The sequence below is a fragment of the Lipotes vexillifer genome, unplaced genomic scaffold, assembly GCF_000442215.2.
Source record: "Lipotes vexillifer unplaced genomic scaffold, Lipotes_vexillifer_v1.1 scaffold1701, whole genome shotgun sequence".
NCBI lineage: Eukaryota > Metazoa > Chordata > Mammalia > Artiodactyla > Lipotidae > Lipotes > Lipotes vexillifer.
This window is the reverse complement of record NW_006794217.1, coordinates 268,491-293,514: the sequence shown is the minus strand read 5'-3', so window position 1 is coordinate 293,514 and position 25,024 is coordinate 268,491. Positions and strand designations below refer to the sequence as shown.

The following is a 25,024-nucleotide window of genomic DNA, read 5'->3' as shown; positions in this document are numbered from 1 at the left end:
CGGGACCCCCCATCCAGTGTAGCGGAAAACTCAGTGACTGATTCTGTCTCCACTCACCCAACAGTTATTTCAATTGAATTCCTGTTTTCTGTGGAGTCGAGTGTTGAACCGAAGTGTCCCGGGTTTGGGGGCAGGCGGGGAGGCGGCCCCCCTGGCGTTCTCAGCTGCTCGTCTGTTTTGGCGGGGCCGAGGTCCCCATCTCAAGTCCCCCTTGATGGGAGCGCAGTGCTACCTGTGATGCTCGACCCAATCAGTCACCGTCTCCACCTCTGTCCAAAGTCGAATCAGAGCTGGTCCATCGTGGGCAGGTGTCAGCATCACCTGCTGAGGTCCTGGCCTCTGGGCTGCACCCCTGGGGGTCTGATTCAGTCGGTCGTTGTCGGGGGTTGGGCGGGGAGGGGGGCGTGCACCTGGGTTTCCGCAGGTTCCCAGGTGGTGCTGTGCACCTGGTCCGCACACCGCCTGTTGAGTAACGTGGTCGAAGGCTGTGCTTCTGGGACGCCCCTCGCTCCTCCCTGCTCCCCTCCCGCCGCCCCGAGCTGGGCTCCAGCTGCAGCAGGGGGAGCCTCCCAGATGTGAACCTGGCCTCAGCCGTGCTGGAACCTTCTGGTCCTGAGACGAACATCTCCCTGTGTGGTCTTGCTGCATCCAGTGCCCTTCGAGTTCAGTCCTGCCTCAGGGCCTTGGCTCGTCCTGTCCCCCCGCCTCAGATCTCTTCCCCCGGTCTTTTCAGGGGGCCCCTCAGGCTGGGCTCGAAGTCACCTCTTCAGAAGTCCTGTCTGCACGGCCTGGACTGTGGCTCCGCCTTCCCTTCTCTTCAGGGCCTGTGCTTGTTTCCACGACATAAGGCTTGTGTGGTGAGCACCGACCGGTCGGCCACTAAGTCCCGGTGAACAGGAATCCACACGCTCTAAACCGCTGAACCCAGCAGGTAGAGCGTGCAGGACACCCAGGTTGCTGGGGGTGACAGCGAGTGAGCGAATGAACAAAGATCAGCGGGGCGGGAGCTCTGGGCTCAGCCGGGGAAGCTGAGGCAGCGGCGGGAGCACAGACGTAGCCCGGTAGGGCCTCCCACCGCTTCTCTTTAAAAGAAGGAAAAACAAAACTGAAACAAAGCACGATGTATCCCCTTTGCGCGCCAGCTGGGCGGGGGCCGGGCACCGTGCGGCCTTGGCGACAGAGGCCAGTGTCCGAGAAGGATGGCCCTTTGTGCTCCGAGGGACGGCCCTGCCCGGCCTGGGCTCTGCACAATGCTCTTCTCTGACGCCTCTGAGGACGCTGTCGGGACCTCGGTGAGGAAGGGTCCTCACGGCCCCCCGGTGACGCGCTCCGGCCTAGGTGCCCTTGGTCCTGTGTGCCCTGCGGCAGCAGCTGCCTACGTGCTCTTTGGGGACACACCCTGGGGAAGTGGAGGTGCACCCGCTGCTGGTGCCTCTCCTAAGCCACCTACCCTGTTCCCTGGGGGACCCTGTGCTATTTGGTGGGTGATGGGGGTGGCCTGCCCCCCCGGCAGCCATCCGAGGCGGTGGTTCCTTCTCCCCCTGAGGTGGGAGCCGGGAGGCCGCACACCCTCCCCAGGCTCCGTATGTCCGGCGAGGCTCCCAACCCGAGATCCGTGGTCCTCTGAGCCCACGTCGCTGTGGTGTCCCCGCACCGAGGGAGCAGGTGCGGGCGCCAGGGGAGGGCCGACTGGTGCAGCCCAGGGAGATGGCGTTCAGCAGATCGCGCGGATACCCCCGTGATGCCACCAGTGCTACCCCCACCCCCTGCATCACCCACGAGAGTGAGGGCGTTTAGTCACATGCGAGAAGGTTCGAGGCCCCCTTCGGAATCAGAGCTGAAACTAGACAGCGTCCGTCACCCACAGCCTGGGGAGTGGCAGTGCGGCAGTGAGAACGGACGGACTGGACCCAGCGCTCAGACTCGCCTGGCACAGAAGGACGTGCTGGGGTTCCTCTCAGCTGCACCGCGGTCATCTGAAGGCACCTGAGCCCTCGAGGGGCCCCGGGAGTTCCTGGCACCTGGAAACGTCCCGCGCCCTGACCTGAGTGGTGGGGAGACTCACTGCGCTGCACGCTTAGGGTCGTACAGGTTAAGGTTTGAGAGTTGTATCCACGCAGAGAGGATTTTACAAACACACAAGCCCTGTGAACGGAGGACCAGCCGCGAGGGGAGCTGGTGCCAGCCCGGCCGAGCCTGGGTCACCGTGACTGCCCCTCCACAGACTCTGGTCCCCTTTGAGAAAACCACAGGTGGCGGCTCTGGGGGTGCGCTCTGTGGGGGGGGGGAGCATCTCAGGGCACAGCCGGGCGGACACACTCCCTGCGTCGTGGGGAGGATGGGCGTCGCCCTGATTCCTCGAGGGCCTTGCTGAGTGGGAGCTGGCATCTTCTCCCCGACACCTGGCAGGGGCGTCGTGCAGGCTCACTGCGCGGGCAGGGGCTCGCGGGGACAGAGGTGCAGGCCCCGGGTCGCTCTGTAAACTGTCATCTCCATTCCCCTGACACCTTGTGGGCAGGCCGGCCACTGCTCCCCAGGCTGGCTCACACCGGACTCCGTTATCACCTGCGTGGTGCCCCGCAGGCTGGCAATTCTGTGCCTCAGTTATTATCAGGATAATGAGTCATTGATTCCATAAGAATTGCTTCCAAGATTCATCGCAATCCATTCTTTCCCGACATGCATGCTTTTTGCCAATGGGAACCATTCTTTAAGCTCATTGACATCGAGGGAATGAACAGTGGTTGTGTTAATTTATAGTAAGCGAATCTGCATAATAAACAATCCGGGCCATTCTTGCAGGATGCGGACGTGCGGTCCCTGGATAGTAGGGACACTGTGCGGCGGGCGCCGCCCTCCCAGGCTGAAAGGGAATCTTGTCCGCCTTCTGGGCTCGGCCCTCGGCTCCAGCCTCCGCTCCCATTGACTGCAGGCCTGGGCGCTTGGGTGCTGCCCACGGGGAGCGGAGGCCCTGGGGAGGCCCAGGGAGCCTGGCTCCTTCCCGGCCGTGGGGCCTGCCGGTGGAGGTGGGCCAGGGGCCGGGCTGCTCCCCGGAGCCTCAGGCAGCAGGAACGGCAGGGAGGGCTGTCTGTGAACGAAGTGGAGGGGCCCGCATGGGTGGGGCGAGAGCGCCATGGCAGGGGTGACTCGCTGGTGTGCAGTCAGGGAGCCCGAGGCCCAGGTGCACAGCCCACCTCTAGTCCGTGAGGAGCTGAGTCGCAGGCCAACCTGGGAGGTGGCGGGACTCGCTCTTCTGCGGACCGGGAGCCTCAGCAGTGCGTCCAGCTGGGGCCTGGCCAGTCTCGTCGGCACTGACCGCTGAGGGCCTCCGCCTTTGTGCCCGTCCAGCCTTGGCTCTGGGTAGGGCTGGGTGTGAGGCAGGTGCCTTGGCCGATCCTGGGCCTGGGCAGGGCAGTGCTGAGTTCTGCCTGCCTGCAAGGGATCTGGGGGCTGCAGCAGCCTTGTGCCCTCCTGGTGGATGGAACGGAGGGCTCCCTGTGCAGGAAGCAGCAGTGTAACCCCAGGCCCCCGTGACGCTGCCCCTCTGTCCCCCAAAGGTGTATGTGGACGGAGGGTGGGTGGCCCCAGACCCCGTGACGCTGTCCCCCTGTTCCCTGAAGGTGTATGTGAACGGAGAGTGGGTGACCAGCATCAGTGAAGGCGGCAGCTTCGGGGAGCTGGCCCTCATCTACGGCACCCCCAGGGCGGCGACTGTGAAGGCCAAGACGGACCTCAAGCTCTGGGGCATCGACCGGGACAGCTACCGGCGCATCCTCATGGTGAGTGAGTGGTGCCTGCGTGGAGGCTTCGCCAGGGCTGGGAGGGCAGCCAGCCGAGTCTCATGCCCACCGAGCATCTCGCGGGAACCCTGGTTGTGTCCAGGTGGGGCCATAAGTAGGGATGCGATGGGTGGCGAGTGTCGGGAGGGGGTTCAGGAAAGTTACCCAAGAGGCAGGCAGACAGCTGGGGAAGCCCCTTTTGCTTTCCTCCCCCATTCTCCTTGCAACTGTCTGGAACGTGGTTGCGATGGCTGGAGTTCCAACTGCCATTCTTGACCATGAGGTGACGTTCCCCAAGGTGGTGGAGCGAATCACTGAGAGGAGCCTGGCCTCTGGGGGCACAGTGGGACCGCAGTACCGGGCAGGCTGCTGGCCTCTAGGATTCCTTACTTGGGGACTGTCATTTTAGGTTTTCTCACACGCAGCCAGCTCCTCTCTTAGTTGGCATGGTGTGGGTGTAGGTGCGCACACCTGTGGAGGCTCGCCGTGGGGCTCTCGGGAGCAACGGGGCAGATGTTCATGGAAGGCGCCGGAGATGAGCCTGTGCGCTGAGAAGGCCCGTCCCAGGCAGAAGAGGCGGGATCTTCCCGTGCCCGCTGAGTGTCCGTCCTGCACACGCACTGCCGGATTCTCGGTGCTGGGACCCGTCAGGGGACTGGGAGGCTGACATGCTGGAGGAGATGACGGAGCAAACATACACCTCCTGTTGGCAGTTTCCACGGAGAATGATAGAGCAGAGAGGGGCAGAGGTGGGGGCGGGGGGCTGATGTTTTAAAGAAAGCCCTGAGGCCCCCCTCCCTGAGACCCTTTTTGTGACGAGGTGGTGTCGAGCAGAGGCCTGGAGCAGGGAGCCCTTGGCTGTCCAGCGGGAGAGTGTTCGGGCAGTAGAAACAGCCAGTGCACGGGCCCTGGGGTGCAGGCCTGGCTGGCCTGTTCGTGGACCAGTGGGGAGACAGTGAGGATGCTGGGATCCTGTGGTGGGTGGGGCGGGGGCCTGGACTCAGACTCTGAGTGCACCGGGGGCCCTGGCAGGATTGTGGGCAGAGAAGTGGCAGGAGCCGCCCTGGACCCGGTGATGCCCTGGCACTTGGGGGCCTTCTGGGTGGTAGTGGAGAGAGTCCCGATTCGGGAGGGGTGGAGGGAGGTCCTGGCTGGCCACTCTGGTCTGGGGGTGGTTCCCTTGTGGCCGCAGGTCTCCGGGCAGAGGCCCCTGGGAGCTGAGTGCCCCGTCCTCGTGGAAGTCACACTCCTTGGCTGTCCGTGCTCGCCAGTGGTGACCGCCAGGTGCTTTTCTGCTGGTCAGGGCTGGTGCTGGAGGACCTGGGCGGGGGTGGGCTCATTCCTGAGGGCAGCCCCCAGGGGCTAGCGACGGTGTTTGCTCAAAGGCCGCCCCTGTGGGCCTGGGATCCGAGGAGTCCCGACAGCATGGAGGGAGGTGACCCAGGTGAGCACATTGCTGGGAGACCCTGGAGGTGGATGTGCCGCTGCCAGGTGCCCTTTGGGCCTTGGTTGTCTCCTGAAGGCCAGCCTGGGCGGTGCAGTTTCTGGGGTGCGGGCTGTGGTTTGGGATGCTCTGGGGGAGGCCTGGGGAAGGTCTGGGATGTTTAGGACAGGCTCTGTGAGCTCAGTCCCAGCTGAGCCTGGAGAGCCGGTCCTGCCCCGGGGGCCCCTCCAAAGGGGAACGAGGGAGAAAGGATTGCTGGCTGCTGTCCTGGCTCCGCTGTAGCTCCTGGTCCTTTGTGATGCAGGGAGGGGTCAGTTCAGTCCTGGGGGCATCTGCTTCGTGCGGCTCGTCGTCTGTGCACTCGGGGTCATCCACTGGGGGAGGCACTGCCCTGCCCTGCCCTGTGAGGTGAGTCCTCGTGGAATGCGGCTCCCGCTCTTTGGTCTTAAACCTGCCCATTCCTGTTTTCTCCGGGAGAGATCACTGTCTGTGGGGGGAGGCGCCCCAGGCACCCTCCCCCTCCCTGTCTCCTCTGGATGCACCTGGCCCGTTGCATAAGCCGTTGTTTCTCCGCCATCGTCCACGCCGAGTCGGAGTCGTCCTTGGCTGTGGGATTTTTGTGGCTGGAACGGTACATTCAGGGAAGCTCCCAAACCACCAAGGCAGCTGGCGCTTCCTCTGTTTTAATTCTGGCCCCCCGGGCACTAAGAATAGCTGCGGCTGCGCTGGGAGCCTACAGAGCCCCTGCGTCTTGGGGAGAAAATGACAGTGTGGCCCACTCGGAAGGGAGTGTCCGTGGACGGCATCCATTGCTGCATCAGCCCGTGGCTTGAGCGGACTCGGATGCGCCCATCGTGCGACGACTGGACCCTGAGCTAGACACGCGTGGGGGACGCAGGATGGAGGCTGGTAGTGTCTCCAGGGAGAGGGCCACCCACCTCTGAATCCCAGAACATCAGACCCGAGAGGCTCCGCTGCTCCACGTGCTACAGACAGACAGACGGATGGACGGATGGAGCTTGGCGAGGCCAGCCACGTGCGCCGCCTCTGAGCAGGATGGGGGCTCGACCCCCTCCGGGCCCCCAGGCAGGGGCCAGCGACCCCGGACTTCATTCTTTCAAGCTTCAGTACCTTTCGTTCACCCTGAATCTTATGTGAGACCCCAAGTGGGAATTGATGAGTGCAAAATCCTGTTGTGGAGTCTGGGCTGGAGTCTCCAGAGCCCCACTTGCCTGGGGGTCCCGAGACCCCCGGAACCAGGTCCTGAGCCGCAGCGCTGAGCTCTCACCCCACCTGCTTGGGCCCCTGGCTCCCATCCATGAAGTGGGGCAGCAGGAGCCTGGGACCCCCTTCTCGTGGGAGCTGGGGCGGTGTGTGTGTGTGTGTGCACGTGTGTGCTTCAGTTCATGGCTGCAGGGCCGGTCAGGATTGAACACGTCAGGGGAAAGGGCGTTTGGAGTGGTCGGTCCGGGTCGAAGGGTCATCTTACCCGACGTAGATTCCTCCTCCGCCTGGCAGGTTCGCACCCTCCCCCGAGCTGCGTCCCGGGGGGCAGGCCCTCTGTGAACGCTCTATACCCAGGGGGGTGTGTGCTATGGCCAGAGCCCTGCTGTCTGCCGGGACCCAGGTCCCCAGCCTGTCCTCGGGGCCGGCTCAGTCCACGCAGGTGGGGCCTGGGGGGCGGTGGGCCTGGATTTCGCAGACATTTTAGATTCCAGTCTTAGGACAGAACGCTTCCCCGGGGACAGCGGGGTGCAGTGGAAGGTGCAACAGAAGGAGCCTCACGTTGGGCATCGGGGTTCCGGGCTGGCCTCACGCCTGCGGCAGTGGGGCGGGGCTGGGGGCGGGGCCGTGTCTCCAGCTACAAGCGGCCCCGAAGTGAGGTTCCAGGCCCCGCTGCTGGCGGTGAGGTGGGAGGTCAGGAAGTGCTGTCTTCCCCTCCCTGCCCTGCCCATGCATCCCCGTCCATCTGTCCCGGGTCAGGTGAGGGCGCCGCTCTAGTGCCCTGCAGGGGAGGGGGAGGGGCGCGTGAGTAGTGGCCAATGCTGTGGTGGGACATAGATGGTCTTTCTCTGCGGTCTCTGTTCCTCAAAGTCGGCCCGACGGGACCCCAGCACAGAGATGTGGAAACCGAGGCTGCAGGAACCAGGGAGATGGGCGGAGCTGAGCCGGACCAGGCCCCGTGCCCCCCGCAACCAGCGTGGGTCCTCTGCAAGCATCCATGAGGACAAGGGTTCCAGGCCCCGCTGGCTCCTTCCCTCAGTGTGGCCTTGGGCAGGCCCCGTACCTGTGACGGGAGTTGTACGTAGGGCCAGCCTCACCAGGCGCAAAGCCCACCTTGGGGCTGCCGGCAGATGCAAGTGGGGGTCCTGGCAGCCCCCAAGGTGATGGGCCGGCGCCCCGGACACCTGTGTGATGCATGAAGCGACAGTGGGGGCTCCCGGCCCTGCCTCCCCGTCCGTCTCATCCCAGGGGGAAAGCTTCCAACGGGAGGCGCCTTGGTCAGCCTTGGAGGCGGGTCTCCTTGCCCGAGGGTCCCGGGCGGCCACCTCCAGCTGTCATCCTGCGGCGGGAGATGGATGGGCCAGTTGTGCTGAGCTTTAATGTCTAGGGTTCCTGGGCAAACACGCCTGCATTCCAGCGGGTGGGCGGAGCTGCTGGGAGGTCAGCGGGAATATAAATTATCTTTCAAAAGAAACGCCTTTCTCGAGACCGGCGGGGTCTGAGACGGCTCGGCTCGGGCTGGGGGCTGAGCTGAGCTGAGCATGCTGCCACCGCAGGCATCTAGACCCGCCGCAAGCGGACACACAGGGCCCCAAGACTCCTAGGTTCTGCCACTGACCACCTGGACGCCGTGTCCCCTCCGTGGCCGCCAGCCGCGGTGCAGGAGCTCCATCTACACCCTGTTGGTCCAGTTACCATGTGGTCTTGGGTCCCAGCCCTGTGGGGCTCTTTGCTGGATGGAGGGGCCCTGGGGTGTGTGCGCTTCTGTGAGGGAGGCAGGGAGAACCTCCAGGATTCCAGATTCGAGACTTGCAGCCTCTTTAACGCTGGTCTGGCCCTGAGCCACGCAGAGCCGACGGGGAGTCTGAGGCCGGGTCGGGGGGGCGGTGCCGAGGTCCTCTCACCATGTCAGCTGACCGATGTCTGCTCGCGTAACTTTCACAGAATCCTGTGGGACAGGAATTAAGATACCCCATCGTCCAGATGAGGAAACTGAGGCTCAGAGAGGGAGAGCTGGCTCGGGGCGTGCAGATACGGAGTGAGGGGTGCGATTGGAACCCGGGGCTTCTGAACCCGCTGGAGGTTCAGGCCTCCTGGCTCACCCCATCCCGTGGGTCTGGATGAGGCCCAACCTTACGTGTGCGGTTAGGACGGAGACCCCGGAGGGGGAGGTGCGGGGAGGTCTGGGCCGTGAACGGCGGCCGCCACTCAGGCCCTTGCTTGTTCAAGGGGCTTCCGGGGTCTCCTTTTAGGAGTTCAGAGTCACTTGGGGAATTTGGGAATGTGGAAGGGGTCGGGGCGGGAAGCCCTTCTGAACACCTGCTTCTCTGTGTCTCCCCCTCCCGCAGGGCAGCACACTAAGGAAGCGCAGGATGTACGAGGAGTTTCTCGGCAAAGTCTCCATCCTGGGTGCGTCCCGCCCCTGGCTGCCCGGGGCTGCGGCCCAGCCGTTTCCACATGCCGTGCAAGTTTGGGACACACATGCGTGCTCACACCTGTGCAGTGCGCCCACACACACACATGCACACACAGATGTATCGTGTATGCAGGCATGTACGTGCCCACGAACACACACACACACACACACGCACACACACACACTCAGTGTCTGCCCTCCATCCATCCGTGCTTCGCATGTCCGTCTCTCTACCATCAACGCCTTTCTCTCCATGTTGGTCCATTTGGAGCTGTGTCGAGCATCTTTCCTGACCTGTTTGGGTTTTCCTCCATGGGGGTTCTCGTGTGCCCCCCACTTTTCTCGTCCTGGGATCTGAGAGGCACGTTGGCCACATTTCCACTGACCGTCGGGAGTGTCAACAGGTTCTCTCCAGCAGAAGATTTTCAGCGTTTTGAAGTTGCTTTGACATACACGACAACGACGTATCATTTTGGACCAGCCTGCCCAGTAGAACTTTTGGCAGCAATGCAGGTGTTCCGTATCCGTGTGGAACACTTGAGAATTTTAATGTTATGTCATTTTAATCAGTTGGAATATGAATCAGTGTGTGTCTAGCAGCTCCCCTTAAGGACAGGGAGTGGACCCGCTTGGGAGAGCGAGTGACGTCTAAGTGCTAAGGCCCTGGGAACCGCGGGAAATAACCGTCCGGCAGGAGTTCCTGCGGGAACATCACAGCCTTAAAAACCGCAGGCTGGACTTCTGGGTGCAGGTGGGGCGTGAGGCTTAGCCTCCTTTTCTAAGAACCTTTGGAGTGAGAAGGAGAAGGAGCAGGTGCACTTTCGTGGGTGCAGAGACGCCAAGGAGACAAGAATACACAATGGAGAAAAGGCGGCCTCTTCAGTCAGTGATGCTGGGAAAGTGTGAAGCTAGAGCACTCCCTAACGTCACACACAAACCCTCAAAATGGACTAGCGACCTAAATGTAGGACCGGACAGGATAAAACTCCTAGAGGAAAACATAGGCAGGACACTCTGACGTAAGTCACAGCAAGATCTTTCTGGCTCTGCCTCCTGGAGTAATGGAAATAAAAAACAAGAATAAACAAATGGGACCTAATTAAACTTAAAAGCTTCTGCACAGCAAAGGAAACCATAAACAAAACGGAAAGACGACCTACAGACTGGGAGAAAATATTTGGAAGTGATACTACTGACAAGGGTTTAATTTCCAAAATATACAGACCGCTGATACAGCTCAATATCAAAAAAACAACCCATTCAAAAAATGGACAGAAGACCTAAATAGACATTTCTCCAACGAAGACATACAGATGGCCAACAGGCACATGGAAAGATGCTCAACATTGCTAATTATTAGAGAAATGCAAATCAGAACTACAATGAGGTACCACCTCACACTGGTCAGGAGGGCCGTCATCAAAAAGTCTACAAATAACAAATGCTGGAGAGGGTGTGGAGAAAAGGGAATCCTACACTGTTGTTGGGAACGTAAATTGGTGCAGCCGCTATGGAGAACGGTATGGAGGTTCCTCGAAAAACTAAAAATAGAGATACCATTTGATCCAGCAATCTCACTCCTGGGCACGTATCCAGAAAAAAACTATGATTCAAGTAGATACATGCACCCCAGTGTTCACAGCAGCACTGTTCACTATAGCCAAGACATGGAAACAACCTAAATGTCCCTGGACAGATGAATGGATAAAGAAGATGTGCTGTATATATATACAGTGGAATATTACTCTGCCATAAAAAGGAATGAAATAATGCCATTTGCAGCAACATGGATGGACCTAGAGATTATCCTACTAAGCAAGTAAGTCAGAAAGAAAAATACCATATGGTATCACTTATGTGTGGAATCTAAGAAAAATGATGCAAATGAACTTACTTACGAAACAGAAAGAGACTCACAGACATAGAAAACAAACTTATGGTCACCAAAGGGGAAACGGGGTGGGGTGGATAAATTAGGAGTTTGGGATTAGCAGATACACGCCACTGTATATAAAATAGATAAGCAGCAAGGCCCTACTGTAAAGCACAGGGAACTATATTTAGTATCTCGTAATAACCTATAAGGGAAAAGAATCTGAAAAAGGATATATATGTATATATATATATATATATATATAATGTGTATATATATATATATATAACATGTATATAACATTTATATATATATAAATGTTAGTAATTAGCATATTAATTGGTAGTTTGAAAGTGGATGCTTGTAATAAAGCAGTGTTTGTGGTCTCAAGTAGGTTAGACCAGTTTGCTTCATAAATCAGTTTAACAAACCACACCTTAGCAACCATCCTGAATTCTGTGCAAATGCAGTGTGGGAGTGAAGCCTTGCTCTTTCTTTGTGTTCTTCTGTCTTTCTTTTAGTTTCTCCAAGTTGGCCCCCTCCCCCTTCCAACGCAGTCTCCTTTTGTAGCACTGCAGCCCTTTTTCATTCTCAGCTGTGGCAAGCTTTAGCAAGTATTTCGATTTTCAATTCACTTAGCTAAACCTTAAAAAAAATTAACTACTGTTCACAACTTGGTAGAATTATAGCCAGATTTTGCAGAGAGCTTGTGAAATGGCAGCCAGATGGCCGTGGAGTCTGAGTCTTACTCTGGAAACCGTAGCAGGTTTTCTGTCTTGATGACGTTCTGTGTGCAAGCTTACCTGGCTTGGGGGCCTGACACCCCGTTTGTGGCAGCGACGCTTGTGTCACACAGCAGGACGGAAGGAGGGGGCACCCGACCCTGGGGTGCAGCATTGGGGCAGGACTGGGCAGGACTGAGTGAGAACCTGCTGCTTTTCTGGTGTTTGGACTTGAATTTTAGAAAACAAGTTATGCTTCTGGGCAGATCAAACCCGGTGGGTTACCTGCTGTTGCAGTCCTGACTCTCAGGACGATGCTGCCCACCAAGCACCAGCTAAGGCTTGTAGGCACTTCAGGTGGCACATGGTGACGGAAGGCCCTACAGGAGCCTACGAATGTCACTTCGACATTTATAACAAAACTCTGCCCTCCATCTTCCAGAGGAGAGGCTGGCATATGAAGTACCATAGTGCCAGGCACTCTGACGGTATGATTTACTCGGGTATTTTGTGACCATACAACCAGGATCAGACCTGGATTCCAATCCCAGCACCGATTATTGGCTGTGCAGCCTCAGACAGATCATTTAACCTCTCAGAGCCTCAGTTTCCCCATCTGCGAAATGGGGACTTCTATCTTGCTGGTTGTTGTGAGGATTAAATGAGATCATTTATGGAAAGCACTCTGTGGTTGGAACTCAAGAAATACTTGATAGGGACTTCCCTGGTGGAGCAGTGGTTAAGAATCCGCCTGCCAATACGGGGGACATGGGTTCGAGCCCTGGTTGGGGAAGATCCCACGTGCCGCAGAGCAACTAAGCCCGTGCACCACAGTTACTGAACCTGTGCTCTAGAGCCCACGAGCCACAACTACTGAAGCCCGTGTGCCTTGCGTGACAAGAGAAGCCACCGCAATAAGAAGCCCGCACACTGCAACGACGAGTAGCCCCTGCTCGCCGCAACTAGAGAAAGCCCGTGTGCAGCAACGAAGACCCAATGCAGCCAAAGAAAAGGGAAATACTTGATAAATGTGACACATTATCACTAGATGTCAGATGGCCATAACTGAAGGTGTAACCCTGTAGATAGATGCGGGCACGTGATACTTGTTTGGTTGATCTGAATGGAAGGAAAAACTCGTGAGATTTTAAGGGTGGAAGAGGCACCAGTGGTGGGTAGGTGTTTGGGCACCCCCAGGGTGCACAGGGAGGCCTGGGGCCACCACGTCACTGCCCCGAAGTCCCAGGGTCTGTGCTGCCTCCATCCTGGAGAAGGGAGGGCGCTGTGCCAGATGTCGCCGAGCCCTGCACTTGCCAGCCCTCCTCAGGCGTGGGGGGGAGGGGCGCCCTCCTTAGAAATCCCAGCGCTCGCAAGCCCTGTTCCCCGGATGATGGAGGGGGCGTGCAGCCAGCTCCTCACCCACGAGGCCCCACCTGCGGATGTGCCTTGTGTTGTAGACTCAGGCAGGGAGCCAGGTGCCTTCGCAGTCCCGGGGACACTTGGCTGGTAGCCTGAGCTCCAGGCCGAGTCTTCTGTTTGAGGGTGATGTCAGTGACTTAGGAGTCTGAGGCCCTCTGCAGGGAGACAGCAGGTGACGCTGAAGTGGACGCCGCAGTGTGAAGGGCCAGCGTGGAGATGTGGACATGGGCACAGCTACACGCAGGCTGCGGCCCTGCCACACCAGAGGCTCCGTCAGATTTACCCCAGCCTGTGGCCCAGCGGCAGGCACTGCAGGTGTGGGCACTGCAGGTGCAGGCACAGATGGTGCAGACAGAGGGACCCCGCCCAGATGGAGAAGGCGCTGCCCTGACCCGGCGCCGGCACCGGAGGCGCCGTTCTCTCCAGTCACACAGCACGGCTGTGCCCCGCCCCCTTCAGGGGGCGGCCCTGGGAGATGCCTTCTCTTCCCTGCCCCAGAGGTTGGAGCTGAGTGCACTCGTGGGTCCTCAGTCAGGGCGAGCTCTGTAGACTCACCCGGGAGTCTGCACTGAGGCCGCGGGGAGACGGGAGCGGGTCAGCCAGGCTCAGGGCTCCCACGTGTGGCGCTGAGCTGCTCACACGTACATCTCTGTGGAAATTAAACGCTTGCTTTTGTATTTGGTTTTGTTTTTAGAGCCTTTGAGTAATTAGTGTATGAGAATGAAATAGGACTTTTTTTCTTAACCCATACACTTTAAAAATATTTATTTTTGGCTGCATTGCGTCTTCGTTGCTGCGTGCGGGCTTTCTCTAGTTGCGGCGAGCGGGGGCTACTCTTCGTTGCGGTGCGCGGGCTTCTCATTGCGGTGGCTTCTCTTGCTGCGGAGGACGGGCTCTAGGTGCGCGGGCTTCAGTAGTTGTGGCACGTGGGCTCAGTAGTTGTGACGCACGGGCTTAGGTGCTCCGCGGCACGTGGGATCTTCCCGGACCAGGGCTTGCACCCGTGCCCCCTGCACTGGCAGGCGGATTCTTAACCACTGCGCCACCAGGGAAGCCCAAAACACTTGCTTTTAAAGGAGCACCCCCCAGGGTGTTTAAAGCAACCCCCTTGCCAGTTTGGGGGGTAAATCTATGTTAGTTAAATGCGCACAAGCAATATTACTATTAGTTGTGGCTAAAAGCACTGAAAATGTGAATAAGATAGTTAAGTCCACACTTTAGTGCATTTGAGTATAAATTTCGAAAAATTCTCAGGCTCATTTGAATTCATAGTCATATTTTTAGATGCAGTTCGGAGAAATAGTTCATGGGAAACTGTGCCGTTTACTAACTCGTTACCAGTGCAGATCTTTGCAGTGTCTAACTATGGAGAATTACAGCTAACAGCCAAGAGCATTATTTTCCTTGCGACATTTCTGAATCTGCAATTTAGTTCCCTGCAGAGCTTTGGGGAAAAAAAGGGTGATCACCCCACTGGGTTTGGAAAGACTGGCCTGCAGGGGTGGGCCTAGGTTTGGGAGTGAGACCTAAGGATGCAGGGCACCCGGCCTGCCGCCCCCTCTGTTTGCTCACCTCTAAAATGGGAGTAGAATGCCCATTGAGTACTCTACTCAGTGCTGAATTGAGTAGACATTCATGTAATTGTTTGAATTATGAGATGATGAGGTAAAGCACTGGACTCAGTGCCCACACATGGTCAGTGTTCACAAATGCCAGCAGCCATTCTTCCCAGGCCCAGCCTGGCCTTTCTGCCTGGTGTCCTCCTTTTGAACCATGCAGTGGACACAGGCATATCCGGAAAGTCCAGAGCAGCAGAGGGCCTGCTCTTGTCTTACCTGCTAAGGGAACGGCGAGATCCACCTATGGGATTCCAGGGAGCACTGCAGAGCTTATGGAATCGATCACATCTATTAATTGCAGCAAATATGCGTGAGCCGTGCTGGACCCCTGGAGACCTGCGCATCACGAGCATGGCACGTTGCTCTTGTCCTCCGGGAACTCGAAGTCATGCCCTAATCGGTGCGGAACACACAGGACAGTCAGACACAGATGCGAGGTGTCCATTAGTGGGATTCCACAGGACGACTTCAGCACAGGAACGATGAGTGGCTAGGTGGGAAACCACTGAAAATCAATGTTTATAATTGCGCCCATCTTTTACTTCGTAAACCAAAGAAGACCCTTAAAAACAGTTTCAAAATGAGATGCGGTTCACAGTCCTGGCCGTGTGCTTTGTGAAGCATGAAAAGAAAGCAACTTAATGGGGCTCCCTAAAAAATTGACACTGATCCAGAACTGCCTGCACTGTGGTGTTTAGTCTCTGTTCAAAACAGACATTCTCCATCGCCCCAGGGGGAATATGAAATTCCCTGGTGTTTTTACTCATTGTAGCTCTTGGAAAGCCAGAGTTTTGCTTCCAAAGCTAGAAGAAATAAATTATGAGCAAAACCAATTATTTTCTCTCACCAGCTCTAAAATGATGGCTTTTCAGCATTTTGAAAAGCTGTTCTGCCGCTAGAAGTTGAAACAACAAATTAAATTTATGAGGTCCAGGTGAAACTAGGAAATGTAACAAGGGAAGGAACATTCATAAACAGAAATGAAGAGACCGTCATTCATCAGAGCTAAATAAGGACTTAGGCTGAGAGTGCTGTCAGGCGAAACTGTCGGTGTTAAGGGTAACGTAGCCCAATATTTAGATTTTTATGCAAGAAACAGAGTTCAGCAGAGGGGCCCAGAGCAGGCTGGTCACTTTGCTGGCGGGACGTGGCCTGGTGGTCTCTGTCTTTCCAGGGGTGCTGTCTGCTCTCCCCATCCTGCTCGAGCCACAGGCTGGTCTGGTGTCCTGGCAGCTCCCTGGCTAGTGGCCCTGGCCCACTGGCAGTGGGAGCCCAGCAGGCACTGAGAAGGAGCAGGGGTGTCTGGGCTTTCTTCCTCGGACCCCCCTCCCAGTTGGCCCTGTCCTGGGGCTGCAGGCCCCCGGCCCCCCAGCGTCTCCATCTTCTGGGGCCTTGGACGCTAACCGGGACCTCCCGCGGAGCCCCAGCGGTTCCTTGCGTCCTCCACACACCCTTTTAAGTGGTCCCGCTATTAAACCCTCTCCACGTGATCTTAATTTGGCTGAGCCATCTGTCTTAGTCCCTCTGGGCTTCCGTAACAGAATACCATGGACTGGGCGGCTTAAACAGCAGACGTTTCTCATCGTTCTGGAGGCTGGAAGTCCAAGGTCAGGGTGCAGGTGCTGCAGATCTCATCTGGTGAGAGGTCTGTTCCTGGCTTGCAGACAGCCGCCTTCTCGCTGTGCCCTCATGTGATGGATAGGGGAGGAAGAAGCAAGCTGCACGTCCCTTCTTACAGGCCCCCATCCCACCACGAGGCGCCACCCTCAGGACCCCGTCCCCACCTCCTGACCGTGATCACCTGGGGGACTAGGGTTTCAACGTGAATTTGGCGGACACAGCTGTGCTGTCGGCAGCTCGGCTCTCTTATCTCCTCCCTGACTGGTGGACCTCCCTGAGGTCTGGCTCAGTTCCAAGTTCCGGCTCGGTTGATGGTGGAGCTGGAAGCCCACGACGAGTCGACTGCCCAGCTGGTCTCATACGTACCTGGTGCAGAAAACAGACGTGTCATCCAGGCAGGCTCACTTACTTAGTTTCTTCTTATTGTTTGTTTGTTTTTCCTGACAGTGTCATCAACATTATGAACCCATCAATGCCTCAAATCTAAAATCTTCAGTTTCACCCGGCAAGCTTGTTTACCCATCCTTATCTGGACCCTGAGCCGGAGTGAAGATTTCCAGCAAACCTTAAAGAGCATTTCAGACCTTCCTATCTTAATTTTCATGTTGTCAAACTTATTATTTTAATTGATTGGATCAGTGAAACTTCGGGCACTGCATCACCACAACCACAACAAAAGTTGATTGGGGGCTGGGCTGGGTGTGTAGTTGCTTTAGAAGATCCTAGCCTTGTGAGTGTCAACTAAAATCTTATTTTCCCTGTTCATCTTACCTCGGGCTTGGCTTTTTGATTACTCATTTCTGAAGTATTTTTCTGAAATAAAAGTAACACAGGATCATGGTGGAAAATTTAGACCTTCTGTAAAGAATGAAGAAAAGTGATACTACCAAGTATAGCCCGGGGTTAAGATTTGCTATCCCTTCTCTCCTGTGTGTTCCTGCCTGTCCCGCGTGTCCAGCGCCTGGTGTGGGCCCATAACCGCCCCAGGCCCTGGGCTCCGGGCAGGGACGGCTGTGCTGTGGTGGACGTCCTGGAGCTGCCGCTGCACTTCTGAGTGGGGCCCTGCCCGTCCTTCGTCCTCACGGCCTGGCACGTCTGGGAGCTGCAGGGCCACTGCTCAGGCTGCCCGCCACAGCCCCTGCCGGGACAGCCGGCTCTGCCACGCTGGCCCTCACCGTCCTGGCCAGAGCTCAGGGGTGTGGCTCGCTGGTCGCCTTCCCAGAGACGTGCTGCTGGGTCAGCAGAGACCGCGCGCCGGTTCCCACTCTGCACGCTCAGGGCAGACAGGCGTCAAGAGGCCACCCACGGGCTGAGCCACAGAAGGCACCAGCGTTGGAAGCGGGGCTTGTCGGTTCGGAACAGAAGCCCCTCTCAGAGCTCAGGCCCCATGCCACACCCTCGGGGTCTGAGACACCCACAGGCTGCTCGAGCTCCTGCTCCTCCTGCATTGTCACCCCAACGATTCCCAACCTGGAAACGGCAGGTCTCCAGGGGCTTCCTTCCTATGGCTCGTACTTATGTAATCTGAGGAAGGGTCTAAGTTCCAAGTTACCCTGTAGAAAAGGCAGTTCGTGTTCCTTCCACAGTCTTGTCAAAGAAAAAAGTAGCTTTGGGCTCTGATACTCTCGGCAACACAGTACAGTGGGGAACCGTGGGCTTCGGCCAAATGGACCTGATTTAAATCCCCAACACACACACACACACACACGCACACACACACACTCAGTGTCTGCCCTCCATCCATCCGTGCTTCGCATGTCCGTCTCTCTACCATCAACGCCTTTCTCTCCATGTTGGTCCATTTGGAGCTGTGTCGAGCATCTTTCCTGACCTGTTTGGGTTTTCCTCCATGGGGGTTCTCGTGTGCCCCCCACTTTTCTCGTCCTGGGATCTGAGAGGCACGTTGGCCACATTTCCACTGACCGTCGGGAGTGTCAACAGGTTCTCTCCAGCAGAAGATTTTCAGCGTTTTGAAGTTGCTTTGACATACACGACAACGACGTATCATTTTGGACCAGCCTGCCCAGTAGAACTTTTGGCAGCAATGCAGGTGTTCCGTATCCGTGTGGAACACTTGAGAATTTTAATGTTATGTCATTTTAATCAGTTGGAATATGAATCAGTGTGTGTCTAGCAGCTCCCCTTAAGGACAGGGAGTGGACCCGCTTGGGAGAGCGAGTGACGTCTAAGTGCTAAGGCCCTGGGAACCGCGGGAAATAACCGTCCGGCAGGAGTTCCTGCGGGAACATCACAGCCTTAAAAACCGCAGGCTGGACTTCTGGGTGCAGGTGGGGCGTGAGGCTTAGCCTCCTTTTCTAAGAACCTTTGGAGTGAGAAGGAGAAGGAGCAGGTGCACTTTCGTGGGTGCAGAGACGCCAAGGAGACAAGAATACACAATGGAGAAAAGGCGGCCTCTTCAGTCAGTGATGCTGGGAAAGTGTGAAGCTAGAGCACTCCCTAACGTCACACACAAACCCTCAAAATGGACTAGCGACCTAAATGTAGGACCGGACAGGATAAAACTCCTAGAGGAAAACATAGGCAGGACACTCTGACGTAAGTCACAGCAAGATCTTTCTGGCTCTGCCTCCTGGAGTAATGGAAATAAAAAACAAGAATAAACAAATGGGACCTAATTAAACTTAAAAGCTTCTGCACAGCAAAGGAAACCATAAACAAAACGGAAAGACGACCTACAGACTGGGAGAAAATATTTGGAAGTGATACTACTGACAAGGGTTTAATTTCCAAAATATACAGACCGCTGATACAGCTCAATATCAAAAAAACAACCCATTCAAAAAATGGACAGAAGACCTAAATAGACATTTCTCCAACGAAGACATACAGATGGCCAACAGGCACATGGAAAGATGCTCAACATTGCTAATTATTAGAGAAATGCAAATCAGAACTACAATGAGGTACCACCTCACACTGGTCAGGAGGGCCGTCATCAAAAAGTCTACAAATAACAAATGCTGGAGAGGGTGTGGAGAAAAGGGAATCCTACACTGTTGTTGGGAACGTAAATTGGTGCAGCCGCTATGGAGAACGGTATGGAGGTTCCTCGAAAAACTAAAAATAGAGATACCATTTGATCCAGCAATCTCACTCCTGGGCACGTATCCAGAAAAAAACTATGATTCAAGTAGATACATGCACCCCAGTGTTCACAGCAGCACTGTTCACTATAGCCAAGACATGGAAACAACCTAAATGTCCCTGGACAGATGAATGGATAAAGAAGATGTGCTGTATATATATACAGTGGAATATTACTCTGCCATAAAAAGGAATGAAATAATGCCATTTGCAGCAACATGGATGGACCTAGAGATTATCCTACTAAGCAAGTAAGTCAGAAAGAAAAATACCATATGGTATCACTTATGTGTGGAATCTAAGAAAAATGATGCAAATGAACTTACTTACGAAACAGAAAGAGACTCACAGACATAGAAAACAAACTTATGGTCACCAAAGGGGAAACGGGGTGGGGTGGATAAATTAGGAGTTTGGGATTAGCAGATACACGCCACTGTATATAAAATAGATAAGCAGCAAGGCCCTACTGTAAAGCACAGGGAACTATATTTAGTATCTCGTAATAACCTATAAGGGAAAAGAATCTGAAAAAGGATATATATGTATATATATATATATATATATATAATGTGTATATATATATATATATAACATGTATATATATATATATATATATATATATATATATATATATAACTGAATCAACTTGCTGTACACCTGAAACTATCACAACTTACTTCAATTAAAAACATGGTTAATAAAAAAAGAGACACGGACATGGATGTTCATTTCAGCAATTCCTACAATGACAAGAAAGTAGAAACAACCTAAAATCTGTCATTGCAGGAAGGTCCTCGCGCCCGGGTGTTTGTGTGGTGCAGGTTTATACTCCAGTAAAGCGCATGGACTAGGTCTCCGCGTGTCAACACGTTTCAACATGGATCTCGGACACAGAAGATGGCGCAGATGACGGTGCGTCTCTGCACAATTTCGGCAACGCTGGGTCAGGTTTACGAAGCTATGTTACAGTAAAGGTGTAAGACCACCTATGGGGTGGAAGCTCACCAAACCCTTTAAGATTTAAAAAAAAATATCCACCAAATCCTTAATAGTCACAGCCTCTGCGGAAGGAGAGAGAACTCAAATTGAGACAAAGGGACTCGGTTTTATCATTAACGTGATGTGTCTGTAAGGAATAGCTCTGAAGCAGACATGATCAAGTAGTCCTGTAATTTCATTCAGGACAGATGCTGGCTGTGGTGTTCATTCTACTTTTCTGATTATTTTTTTTCCAAATTACAAAAAGAAGGACACGACTGCTTGGAGTTGCTGACATGGGGGTGGTGTGAGGGGGTGGGGGGAAGGTGGGGGGCAGCCGGGCAGCAGCGGGGTCAGGTCCCCCGGCAGAGGACACGGCGCAGGCCTGGGGGACGGACGTGGAGATGCACTTGCTGCAGGATGGCTGCCCACCCGGCGCGTCCCTCCCGGACCCTCTGCTCCAGGGAGGTAGCAGCGGCAGCTCAGGGGGCCTGCCCTGACCCTATTTCAAGGGGAAAAGCAGGCTTCAGGCCTCCAGGCAGGAAAAGGGGGTCTCCTGGGAGGGGAGCCAGGGTCAGGCTCAGGGCTGGGCGGCAGCGGCCGTGAGGCAGGGCCCGAGGGTCCACATTCTCCCAAAGCGTCGGCCCCGAGGCCAGTCCGTTCCGGGTGGGTGTGCCTGCCCCTTGGCCACCGCCGACTGAGGGCTGCCTTCTGTGTCTCTTCTGCGGGGTGTCCGCCACTTTCCCTGGCAGCGTTGAGACCCCCCTCCAGAAGGGCAGCGTTGGGAGTGGCCCCACCCGGCCAGTCACCGATTTCCCACCTGAGCTGACCGTCCACACCTGGGACCCAGGGATCTGAACGCAGTAAAAATGCCCCCAAAGCTTCCGCTTCAGAAATCGGGGCCAAGGAGTCGCCCCGATCTCCCTCTCTTCCAGCAGTTCTGTCCTGGGATTTACGCTGCTGAGGGTGGAAGCTCTGACTCTCCGACCTCGGGACTGGGGTTCCAGGTCTCAAATGCAATAGAAAAACCCACCGCTCAAACAGGAGGAAGAGAACTTCCTAAGCCCAAGGCTGTAAAATCAAATGCCTCTCATTGCCCTGGAAGGAAACCAAGCAGCAGTCACACGTTTACCGGCACCGGCTTCCACCTTGGCACCAACCGTGACCCTGCAAAGTCACCTGCGTCTTCGCCGCCATGCCGGCCTCCTGAGGGTGCCCGGGGTCTGGGTCACGGGGCAGCTCCCGTCCGGTACGGAGGCTGCTGGGCCAGCGTGCTGGCAGCGGCTCCAGAGTCTGCTCCAGCCCCGGGGTTGGTCAGAAGCGTGTCCTTTTCAGCGTGTGGCCCTGGCAGGAGTTTTCAAGCAGAGAAATCCCCCTCCTACTTGAGATCTAAAATAAATGCTTTGCTCTGTATTTTTAGCGGCTGACCTACATAGTGCAGCTGATAAGTGTAGGCCAGAAAAGTTTCTTTGGCCAAAAAAGAAACAGTTAATCAGGCAATCATTAATTTCTTATAAAAGGAGCATGCTATTATTTGTTTCCTTCCTGGGGGCTAGGGGTGGATAGTGACGGGGAAGGGAAGGAGTGAGAAAGGGTGGAAAGATATACAGAATTTGCAAGTATCAAAGTAAACTTGCCATTGGAATGAAATATTTTGACCCAAAATAATGGAAGGTTACTACAGCTCTATCCACGTAAATGCAGTTGTATGTATGCTCTTTGAATGGCACCGGATGGTGGCTTATGAACAGGGAATTGCTTCAGCCTCTGAATTATTTAAACCCCTTAGTAGCCCTAGTGTTGAGCTGCGATTATACTGTTTGCAAAAATATAGGCAGCTCTGTTCTGAAGATAACAAAGGCATCTCATCCTGAGTTAACTTGGACTCAGCGTCCAGTGCCTGTCATTTATGTTAAACCCGTGATGTAGGTTAGAATCGCTCCCAGTTCTGAAGCCCTGTCCACCTGCTGAGCCGTGTACACCCTGGGCCCAACTCACTTGTGAAAATACCTGGGCCTCCTGCACAGAGATTTGCTCTCTGTTTTGTTCATCGTGTCATGTAGCAAAGCCTCATCACCCTGGGGCTGGCCATGTGGGTGTTTTCTTAGATTGTCTGGGGTGGGAAGCTGAGCCCCCGACCCTCCCTGGCCCCCGTGACCCCCACGCCCCCGTGTCCCCTGCTGCAGAGTCCCTGGAGAAGTGGGAGCGTCTGACCGTGGCTGACGCACTAGAGCCCGTCCAGTCTGAGGACGGAGAGAAGGTCGTGGTCCAGGGGGAGCCTGGGGACGACTTCCTCATCATCACAGAGGTGAGTCTGGCTTGGGCGAGGGCCGCCTGGGAGTGGGGGATGCCCAGCCCGCACGTGCCCCTCCCTTGGGGACCAGCATCCCTGACTCCCCGCGCTCCGTCCCCCCCCCCCACCTTCATCCTGTGTGCGGACAGGCCTCCCACCGGGTATCCTCGCCCTTGAGGACCGCGGGCTCTCCTCTGAGGAAGCGGGTCGGGTGCCCGAGCCCACACGCGTGCAGACATTGCACGTACTGTGCACGCCAGGTGTGAAGGTGAACGTGGGGATCGGGATGCGGCCGGGGTGTGGGGGGCGCCCTGAGCCGGAACCCGGCGTGACGAGTGCATCCTCTTGGGGGAGATGTGTGAGTTGAGGGCACGTGGGATCTCTCTCTGCTGCTGCTTACAACTGCGTGTGAATATCAGTGGTCTCCAGTTAAAAGTTTAATTTGGAAGGTTGGTGCCGGATTTCTCCACCTGGACCCGCGTGAGTCACTGTTCCCTCCTCCATCCCCCACCACCGCGACAGCTGGCTCTGGGCCGTAATCTGAAGCCGCCATGCTCAGCCTGTCACTGATGGGGGTGAGCAGCTGCGTGACCGCTGTGTCCCCCCCGCCTGCGGCTGCGCCTAGGCTATGGTCCCCGGGGCCGCCTCGCCATGGGACCCTCCCCATGACACAGACCCAAAACTATGTGAGTTTGGCTCACTTCCTACTTCCCTGGCCCTCTTGGCGGGAAGAATTTATGTCGCCTGCCCGGGGAAAGCACATGCTCCAGCTGCACGGTTTGCCGTCCGAGAACAGGAGCCTTCCTCGCGGCAGAGGCTGGGGCGGCTCGAGTCTGACAGCCCGCCCTGGTCGCGGCCGCGGCCGCAGAGGGGGTCACTGTGCCGTCCAGAGAGAGTGGTGCCAGCCTTGGGGTTGGTGCACAGAAAGGAAGTGACAAAGGCTCAACCCCTGGTGACATTTGGCCGACATCGCCGGACTTGGAGCCACTTTCTTGGTTTAAAACAACAGAAGCGACTCCCCAGGCTGCTGCTGTCGGCGAGGATGCTCCCGGTCCCGCTGGCTGGCGCCTGCCGCCTCTGTGCCTCAGTCCACAAGCAAAGTCCCGCCCTGTGACCCGCGAGTTCCGTGGGGACTTTATCTGGGCTCCCGCAGCAGCCCCTCCTAGGAGGGCGTGGCTGTGGTTCTTCCCGCCACCTGCCTGCTGATCACGCAGGAACGATCTGGAAGGCTGTGGGGTCAGCAGGAGAACCACCTTAGGAGGGTCCTGGTGGCACCAGCACAGAGCTTTACACTGTGCATTTGGGAACCGGGACCTTGGTCACCTACCGGTCCACATCTCGGCACTGAGCCTGTGGCGGGAGGGCCCTTGGGGTTGCAGCCGAATGATGGACGTGGTTCCCACCTGAGACCCAGGGCTGGGGGTGCCTCTGCAGGAGCCCTGCGGAGGGATCCACCCACAGGCAGCATTCCTGTCCTGGGCTGGGTGACTCATTCAACAATGTTTTTTTGAAAGAAAGGGGAAAAAACCACAGACAGAACAAATTATGATTCCTGCCAGCCAGGTCTCCCCTCCGTAGACCTGAGAGGCTGCAAACCCTGCATTTCAGCTCCCGCCCCGGCCGTGACCTCAGAGAGGTCATCCCAAAGGCTCACGCCTGCTACCCCCAGAAGTGAGCCCCTGGGGTGAAAGTTACAGCTTGACTCAGAACATTTCCGGGGCTTTACTCTCAGGACTTTGAGGGAACTGTGGTCCCTCGAGGTCTGTGTTTTTTTTTTTGTTTTTTTTTTAATTAATTAATTAATTTTTGGCTGTGTTGGGTCTTCGTTTATGTGCAAGGGCTTTCTCCAGTTGCAGCAAGCGGGGGCCACTCTTCATCGCGGTGCGCGGGCCTCTCACTGTCGCGGCCTCTCTTGTTGCGGAGCACAAGCTCCAGATGCGCAGGCTCAGTAGCTGTGGCTCACGGGCCCAGCTGCTCCGCGGCATGTGGGATCCTCCCAGACCAGGGCTCGAACCCGTGTCCCCTGCATCGGCAGGCGGACCCTCAACCACTGCGCCACCAGGGAAGCCCGAGGTCTGTGTTTTTTATCTCAGATCCTCCTGCGAAGATAACCAGTGTCTGGCTCATGGTTTCTGGAGGACGTTCCAGCAGAAAGTTGCTCACGCTCTCCAAATGCAGCTGAGCCTGCCGTCGGACACAAGGGGTGTTGGGGTTTGCACTGGCTTGCACCGTGTTTTTTTTTTTTTTAAAAAAATTGAATTAATTGTCACTATTTAAAAATCAGGGGACTTCCCTGGTGGCACAGTGGTTAAGAATACGCCTGCCCAGACGCAGACCTACTAGAGAATGGACTTGAGGACACGGGGAGGGGGAAGGGTAAGCTGTGACAAAGTGAGAGAATAGCATTGACATATATACACTACCAAATGTAAAACAGATAGCTAGTGGGAAGCAGCCGCATAGCACAGGGAGATCAGCTCGGTGCTTTGTGACCACCTAGAGGGGTGGGATAGGGAGGGTGGGAGGGAG

General features: G+C 56.0%; 1 protein-coding gene across 2 annotated transcripts in view; it reads left to right on the top strand.

The window, feature by feature from the left end:
• PRKAR1B (protein kinase cAMP-dependent type I regulatory subunit beta) overlaps positions 1 to 25,024 on the top strand; it is a 91,932-nt gene that overhangs the window by 55,312 nt on the left and 11,596 nt on the right. For both annotated transcript variants that reach the window (XM_007467067.1, XM_007467068.1), the window contains exons 7-9: positions 3,621 to 3,779; positions 8,796 to 8,856; positions 22,389 to 22,510. In XM_007467067.1, coding sequence (XP_007467129.1) covers positions 3,621 to 3,779; positions 8,796 to 8,856; positions 22,389 to 22,510 — 342 coding nt within the window. The remainder of the gene's footprint in view (positions 1 to 3,620; positions 3,780 to 8,795; positions 8,857 to 22,388; positions 22,511 to 25,024) is intronic.